The sequence below is a fragment of the Panicum virgatum genome, chromosome 9N, assembly GCF_016808335.1.
Source record: "Panicum virgatum strain AP13 chromosome 9N, P.virgatum_v5, whole genome shotgun sequence".
In the NCBI taxonomy this organism is placed as follows: domain Eukaryota; kingdom Viridiplantae; phylum Streptophyta; class Magnoliopsida; order Poales; family Poaceae; genus Panicum; species Panicum virgatum.
The window spans coordinates 45,528,919-45,537,627 of NC_053153.1; the positions used below are offsets into that span (position 1 = coordinate 45,528,919).

Sequence of the window (8,709 nt, forward strand, 5' to 3'; positions counted from 1 at the left end):
AGTACATATAATATTTCAAGTGTATATAATTATAATAAATGTATTCTCTTGTATGCTAGATATGAATATATACGAATATGCAGACATACACGAATATGAATACGCAAAGGTCCATGAATACGAATACGCAAACGTCCACGAATACGAATTAGTTGAAACATAAAAAGGGGAAAATAAAAAATGAAATAAAAAAATTTAGTACCGGTTGGTATCACCAACCGGTACTAAATGGCCGCTCCAGCTGCGCCTACATGGCAAGCATTTTTAGTACCGGTTGGTGTTACCGACTGGTACTAAAGTTGCTCTTTAGTACCGGGCGCCCTGACCGGCACTAAGTGACGCCGCACTTAGTACTGGCCAGGCCCGGGCGGGGAACCGGTATTAACCGGGGTTCCCGCCCGGTACTAATAGGCGTTTTTTTATCAGTGGCTGTTAAAACTATTGCTGAAATTTTGGGGCTCCTTTAAATTATCTTGTGGATGTTTAGCAGAATTGCACTACTTGATATAGCTCTAACTATTGTTGTGCTGTTTCCTCTTTTATTTGGGACTTGTGGCTGCTGGAGCTATTTTGATGAACTGTAAAAATATGTGAATGAATGGTGATGTATCCAGCTATTTCTGTGATATATGGTAATGTATAGAAACTTATGGATGTTGGTGACTGTTGTAATATGCGAACGTGATGTCATATTTTGATATATACCACAGCCGGAGTTTTCTTGATAGCTATATTAATCAGCAACAGCCTAGATGTATAATCTATAAACGTAGGCAACAATCCTGTCATCTTTATTACTAGGATATTGCTCTTGTAACTGAGGTTATGATAATGGAGAGTTCTGCCGTATATTGTTGTTTGACCCAGTCATGTGTTGTGTAAAACATAGGATGCGATATTTTTCATTTTAAAAAATAGTATAGTCAAATTAAAAGGCTGCATCGGACGAGTTTGTTTCCTGAATTTTTGGTCAACCATATCTGATATCACCTAATTAACTGCTCCCACTACTCCATCTGATGCGAGATTCATTCAATCATTCCTTTGCCTCTCCTTTGAACTGTACTCCAACTTTTCTGAGAGCTTTCTATCTACTGACTACAGTTCAAGGGTGGCCAGATCATTGTTTCTAGAGCCCATCAACAATTCGTTTGAGATTATCCTGCTAGTAGAGTGGAGTAGAAATTACGCTTCGCATGCGTCTAGCAAGAAGGCTAATGGCTACTTTTTTTTTTGACTAAGGCTATTAGCTACTTATTATATAGGAACTTAATGTACTATTTTAGCATTAAATTTTTGATTCGTGATTGGTTGATTGCTGTACTTGTTTCTGCGCAAAGAAATATAATACGCTTCCTAGAACGAAACACAAAAGAGCTTTATCCAATTTTCTTTTCAGGTTTTGGAACACATATATATATCATTGTTGGATGGATATATATGATATTTGAATGTTTGCTAATCCCTATGGCAACATTATAAAACTTATATTACATTAAAATATAAATTATAGTAAATCAACCCGACAACTTTAAAAACAAATATTATTCTAGAAAAAGAAATTAATATTGCAGCTATTAATGTATGGGCCATCCAATATTTTTTACATGTTAAATTGGTTTCAAATTGTGATGATTGAAGTCGGCCATATGAAACTGTCTCAATGTGACTGTTGGTTCTATGGGCTTGGGCTATTGATAAATAGGTTAAATTATCATGTGAAATGGGCTAGGACTCGGAGTAGTGAGCTGCCTAAATGGTTTAGTAAAAAAATGCAAGCCCAAATTGAATAAAGAACGAGAGATTATGTGCATTTGATGGTCGATATATACCTTGAGGGATCCTCGGAGATCAATTCTTCTTGGCAGCCCTCGAGATTTCTTCATCACCAACAACCTAGGGGGTGCTAGGGTAGAAGGGCAAGTCAATTTCCTCGCTCTAGGTGCTAGTGTTGCCGCCGGTATCCTAGAACACTAGGGGTTGCCGCCGCACGTGTCACAAGTAAGTTTCATAGCTTCAGGGTTTTGTGTGGGCCAATTCCTTTTGTCGTTGTTATATCCTAGACTTGGTGCAACGATTCTTAATTTTGTTGCTATATCTAAGCCTTGCTTCAACGACCCTTAGGTTTGTTGCTATATCTCTTAGCCTTGCTGCAATGACCATTAATTCGTTTATATATCTCTTAGCCTCGCTGCAACGACCATTGCTTCGTTGCAATATAATTAACTCATTGCAACACGTCTGGTTTGCGTCGCAATATCCAGGCTTCCTTTCCCAACAACCTATTTTGCTTCACAATATCTATGTTTCGTTTGCAACGACTATGTTTTGGGTTGCCAATCTATTGCAACAACAGAGAATAGTAATAATAATGCTTCATTTTGATTGTGACATCGTCAACACTAGCAGCCAATTCAAAAAACGTTGCAATAGGTCACCCTACATGCAACACATATTTTTTTGGTTGCGAATACCCCACCTTGTTCCAATGTTCAAATTTTAATTGCAACATTATGATTTCTGTGGCACCATGTCATCCTTTCGCAACCAATATCACCTGTCGTTGCGTTAAAACCACATATCGCAACGAAATTCAGAGCATTGCAATAGAAAACAGTGGCATTATATCAAAATATACACATACTATGGATATAATAAATGCATAAAAAATTGAAATACATATAATAATTCTAAACATCAAAATCGCCGGCAGAGTACCACTTGCGTATTATCTAAACATCCGATCCAATGGAATCATTGAAGTACTTCGAGATTTCTCAAGAACTAGTTCAAACCCTAGGTCACAATATTCATCTAGAAACTACTAAATCAACAACTGAAACAAAGAACAAAGTAAGGGAATACATTCACCAAGGAGTGATCGAGAAACGTTTCCCCCAACTTATCCCACAAAAAATAACCGGATTTGGGGGAGATTTGGGGGGGGGGGGGCAACGGTACCGTGAAGGAATGGAGCACTGCTCGGGTGGAAGAAAGAATGACAGCAAAGGTGGGGAAGAAGGGGTTGGCGCGGGCCTAGGATAGCCCATGTCGCAGCAGCCCGCCTAGTGTGACAGCCCACAAAAGAAGGTGTCGAGGCTTTCTGTCGCGCTACTTCGGCTGGCGCGATCAAACGGGTTACGAGGTGCAAATACAAGCTGGACCAAGTTAAACTTAAAATATTCTTCAAAAAAGGTTAAAAATAAAAAAATCTCTATCTAAGCACTCCAAGTTTTGAAGTTGGATGCCTGGACGGGCTGGACCCAATGTTCCACCAATATTTTCTTCTATGTGGTTGGTATTGACAAGAAAGGACTAAGTAGCTGCAAAGCTACACGCTCACTCTACTACTCCTATCCAAGAAAATGATGCACGCATGGTCCTTCATCATGTCACAACAGCATGACAACACATACCTTTTACACAGGGCGAGCGATACGAGAAATGACATAGCCGCATATATAGGGATCGCGTGCTGGAAGATGTACTTGCACTTGCACACATATGGCTTCTAGGCACATGGATGCATGCTCCATTTCTAGAACGATCATAGTAGCCTATAATATAATTCACCAGTTACGATTGGAAGCTTGCGTGCGGCCATCTCCTCTTTCTCTTCACCTACCTACTCTCCAATATTGCTAGATGTGCAAACCCCTCGTTTTCTTCTCATCCATCCTCCTCGTTTTTCTCCAAGCAGGTACGACTTGCTGCTGCTCCACGCGCGTTACATATACGCATCACCTTCATTTCGCCGCATGCATCCCAGACACATGAGCCGCGACGACGACGACCTGACGATCTGATCACTGCACTGAGCTCCTCTGGAAGTTGTGGTCAATTGGTCATCGATCCATGGCGGACATACGGTGCGACCAGCCCACCAAACTGACGCCACGCGCGTCGTCGCTGAGGATCTTCGGCTGCGACGTGGCCGGCGGGGGTGCTACCGACATCGTCGTCGAGCAGGCGCTGCCGCGGGACGGCCGGCCGGTGGCGGACGGGCGCAGGTTCGAGTGCCAGTACTGCTGCCGCGAGTTCGCCAACTCGCAGGCGCTAGGCGGGCACCAGAACGCGCACAAGAAGGAGCGGCAGCAGCTGAAGCGCGCGCGCCAGCTCGCCGCCCGCGTCGGCGACGGCGGGCCCGCTGCCGGCGTGGCGGCATTCTGCGCTGGGGGTTTCGCGCCGCCGCCGCCCGGTCTCCTGATGGCCCTAGGCCACGCCGGGTCGTCGAACGCGTATGCGCCGGGCCCTATCCCAAGCTGGGTGTACCTCGCGCACCAGCCCACCATGGGCCTACAGTTTCAAGCTGTCGCACCTGGTGTGCGCCACCCCGAGCCGCTGGCTCGACGTGGCGGCACCACCACCAGCAGCGCTCGATTATACGAGCTGTGCGCTCCGGCTGATGACGACGCCGAGGAAGCCTCGGCGACGGGGCTGAACCTGCGTCTCTGCCTCGCTCCAGCCAGTTCATCGTGACGGAATATATATCGTTCCCTCCCTCCCCGATTTGTAATCGGGACATCATGTCGCTCGCACGCAAGAAGCAAAGATCTGTGTTTGCCTTCCTTTCTTCTCTTCTTTTCTTTATTTTCGGAAGTCCCATTTTCTTGCATATACCATACCTCTGTTGATGTTGCACAAAGTGCAGGAGAACATCTCTCATGCTCCCACTCGCACCTCCTCCCATGCTCCCATACTCCTGCTTCCAAAAATATGTAAAAATGTATATAAAAAAATTAACCAAAAATATAAATGAGTTGATAATGCAAACATGCATGTTCATGCAAAATATATAGAATGAGCGAAATGTTAATTATATGAGAAGAAGAAGAAGAAAAAAAAGAGAGAAAATCAGCATATTTATTTTGTTGGTGTACTATTCATGCAGATCCACCCTAGTCCCATGCTGATTTTGCTATGGTTATTTGTTGCGAACTAAAGATGAAGCGCGTTAGACTACTTTAAAATCAATAAAGACGAAGTTGAGAATCAACTTGAGAGAAAGATCAAGCGTCTAAGGTCAAATCGTGGTGGCGAGTATTTTCCTAAAGGCAAAATAAGTATCCTAGTCCCTCAACTTTCCACCAAGGGTCAAGTTGGTCCCTCAACTTTGAAATCGGCCAATCCAGTCCTTCATCTTTTTTTAGGTCAAGTTCGTCCCTTAACTTTCAAAACGGTTAATCTAGTCCCTCAAGTTTTATTTTTGGATCAGGTCCATCCCTCGGGAGCTCATTTTGTAAATATCTAAATATGTTTAACATCTTCCGCATACTTTTATGTGTATGTTTGTTACAAAGATCGACTGCTACTTCTTTTTAACTATATGGTAAGTCTAGAGTAAGCATTCATATTAAGTTTGCCAAAAATAGTTAGCTTGCGGAAGTCCGGATAAGTATGCAAATTACCGAGTTTGAACTTAATCGGAAATATATTTCTTAAAAAATAATTGGTCTAACCAGATAAGTAAAGTGGACAATTGGGCAAAAAAAAGTTAGTGACTTACCGTGCGCATAAATAGATTTATTAAGCACATAACCCAATATAGATACAATAGATATAAAGCATTAATATAAGCTGCCTGAGAAATTATGGTGCTTCAAAATAGTGAAATGAATATAAAAATAGAATTTGAGGGATTACTTTGGCCAAAAAATGAAACTTGAAGGACTAAATTGACCGATTTAAAAGTTAAGGGATGAATATGACTTAAAAACGAAATTTTAGGGACTAGATTGGCCAATTTGGAAGTTGAGGGACCAACTTGACCCTTGGTGGAAAGTTGGGGGATGAATTTGCCTATTTTGCCTTTCCTAAAATATTTGATGAATTCTGTGAGGAGCATGGAATTATTCATGAGAGGACGCCTCCCTATTCTCCCGAATCAAACGGGATTGCCGAGAGGAAAAATAGCACGGTGACTGACTTGGTTAACTCGATGTTAGACACGACCGGTCTTTCTAAGGTATGGTGGGGGGAAGCTGTATTGATTTCGTGTCATGTCCTGAATAAAGTTCCAAGCAAGAATCAAGATCAAACTCCTGAATAAAGATATGCATAGGAATTCTAGATTTTCGACAGAGATAACTCCTTAACCAGCTGCACCTATCGAGTTTTCTGAACAATCCGATGAGCATGAGCACGTCCTAGAGAAGGATGACTGTGAAGCTCCTAGAAGGAGCAAGAGACAAAGGATTGTGAAATCTTTTGGTGATGATTTCACTATGTACCTTGTCCATTGCCGAGACGTATGCATCTCCAGATGCAGATGATTGAAAAGAATCTGTCCAAAGTGAGATGAACTTAATTCTTTCTAATGGGACATGGGAGCTCACTGAACGACCCCATGATTGCAAACCAGTGGGGTGTATATGAATATTCAAGAAGAAGCTTAGGCTTGATGGTACTATTGAAAAGTACAAGGCTCGGCTTGTTGCCAAAGGGTACAAAAAGAAGGCGAAGACTTCTTTGATACTTACTCACCTGTCGCTAGATTGACCACGATTCGAGCACTACTTTCCTTGGCTGCCTCATATGGTCTTATCATACATCAGATGGATGTTAAGACAACTTTCCTAAATGGAGAGTTGGATGAGGAGATCTACATGGATCAGGCTGATGGATTTGTAGTGAAGGGTCAAGAAAACAAGAATTGTAAGCTTTTGAAGTCATTGTATGGCTTGAAATAATCACCTAAGCAGTGGCATCAGAAGTTCGACACAAATTTAACTTCTGCGAGCTGTCATTAATGAGGCAGATAGATGTGTGTACTATCTCTATGCTGGGGGTGGAGGAATTATATTATGCTTGTATGTGGAAGACATACTGGTCTTTGGCACAAATATTGATGTGATCAATGAGGTCAAGTCCTTTCTATTAAAGAGCTTTGATATGAATGATCTGGGAGAAGCTGATGTTATTCTGAACATCAAGCTTATTAAGGTTGTGAATGGGATTATTCTTTCACAATCTCATTATGTGGAAAAGGTGTAGCGAAAATGGCCTCTCATGCCATATTTCAATATAATGTTTTGGTGATTGATATAGACAACACAACACTTGGACTAATATGATTGTTAAGATGATCATTCTCAGGCTTTTAGGCTCAAGTGATGACAAAGAGAAGATAGGCGTAGCTAGGCCCGAAGGGCAGCGCCCTGAAACCTCTTCGGTCCAAAGGACAAGAATTAAAGAGACCGTGAAGAAATCCAAGTGAAAGAAATCAAGACAGAGATACTTTAGTATCACCGGTTAAACCGACGCTGAGAAAATCGTATATGTCGGTGCATTGACTTGGAGCACACCAGGAATTTTGGTTTCACCGGTTGAACCGACGTTAGGGAAGTTGAATATGTCGGTGCAATGGATCCAGAAGCTGAGGCAAGGTTTATACACCGGATGAACCGACGATGGGGTTTTGGTGAACGTCGGTGCAGTTGTCCGGAGAGTTGATTTTTAGAGTTCACAGGACAACTACACTCACCGGTTAAACCGACGCAACATCGGTTGATTGCCCGTACACGTAACGGCTAGTTTTTGAGGCGGGCAGTTTAGTATCACCAGTTGAACCGACGATGGCTATTGGAGGTGTGTCGGATTAACCGGCGTTAAGTATTTTTCTGGCAGCTTTTCTCCAACGGCTATATTTGCTTGTGCTGCCTATATATACCCCCAAGGCCAGGTCATTTGAGGTTGCTAGAGTTGCTGAAAGCTTACTACACTTGAAGAACATCTCTAACCACCATAGAGCTTCATTGTACATCATATAGGCTTAAGCACACTTGTGAGAGTGCTTAGTGCTTGATTAGGCTTAGTTCTTGAGAGAACTAGCTTGAGTGAAAGCCTTGCTGCGGCAAGCTACTTGTGTACTCGTCGTGTGACCGTCCGACTTGGTGTGGAGAGGCAACAATACTTTGTGCGGGGAAGGAGACCCCTCTTGGTGAGAAGCTCCATTAGTGAAGACGGTGCCGTTGGTGACGCTTTGAGAGAGACGGTGGCGGTGGCCTTGTCTTGGTGACTTGGTGCCACTTATCCTTTGTTTGCCGGAAGCCTTGGTGGCGAACGCAAGACGGTGATCAAGCGAAGAGACTTGGCATCACACTTGTTCTTGTTGGACAAGTGGTCGTGGACGTAGGGAGGGACTTGGTGTCCTAAACGAACCACATTAAATCATGTGTCTTGGTGTCTTCACGAGAGTTTGCATATTCTCTCCCTTACCGCTTTACTTACCGTATTACGTTTCCGCATTTACTCTATCTTGCGTGCCTTTACTTTCCTAGTTAGTTTGATTAGGATTGGCTATAGGTTGCAAGTCTTTTAGGGGTAAGTAGAGAGTAGCATAGATAAACCTTAGTCATAACTAGCATGTGTAGGACGTGTTAGGTTTATCTCATGCAAATTGATTGAGCCCTAGGATAGAAAGCGATTAGCGACCCTATTCACCCCCTCCCCCTCTAGGGTCGGACACCCCGGTGATCCTTACAAATGAGCATGAAGAGCTTAAAATGAAATATGAGAGTCTTGAATCTAAAAGTGAATCATCTTCGGATAAATCTTTTCGTTGCAATATTCCTTGTGCTATTCCCATTGTCAAGGTAGATGCGTCTACCTCTTGTGATCTAACCCCTTGCAATGAGGATGTGATTGTAGAAACATGTGATGATCTCATTGCTAAGGAAAATGATGAACTTAAACAAGAGGTAGAAAGGC

The 8,709-nt window shown here is 42.7% G+C and overlaps 1 protein-coding gene across 1 annotated transcript; it reads left to right on the top strand.

Annotated features, from left to right (window-relative positions):
* Positions 1–3,543: 3,543 nt before the first annotated feature.
* On the top strand, positions 3,544–4,811 carry LOC120692708 (zinc finger protein GIS3-like). The gene has a single exon (XM_039976083.1). The coding sequence runs from the start codon at positions 3,856–3,858 to the stop codon at positions 4,477–4,479; it is 624 nt and encodes a 207-aa protein (XP_039832017.1). The 5' UTR covers positions 3,544–3,855; the 3' UTR covers positions 4,480–4,811.
* The last annotated feature ends 3,898 nt before the right edge of the window (positions 4,812–8,709 follow it).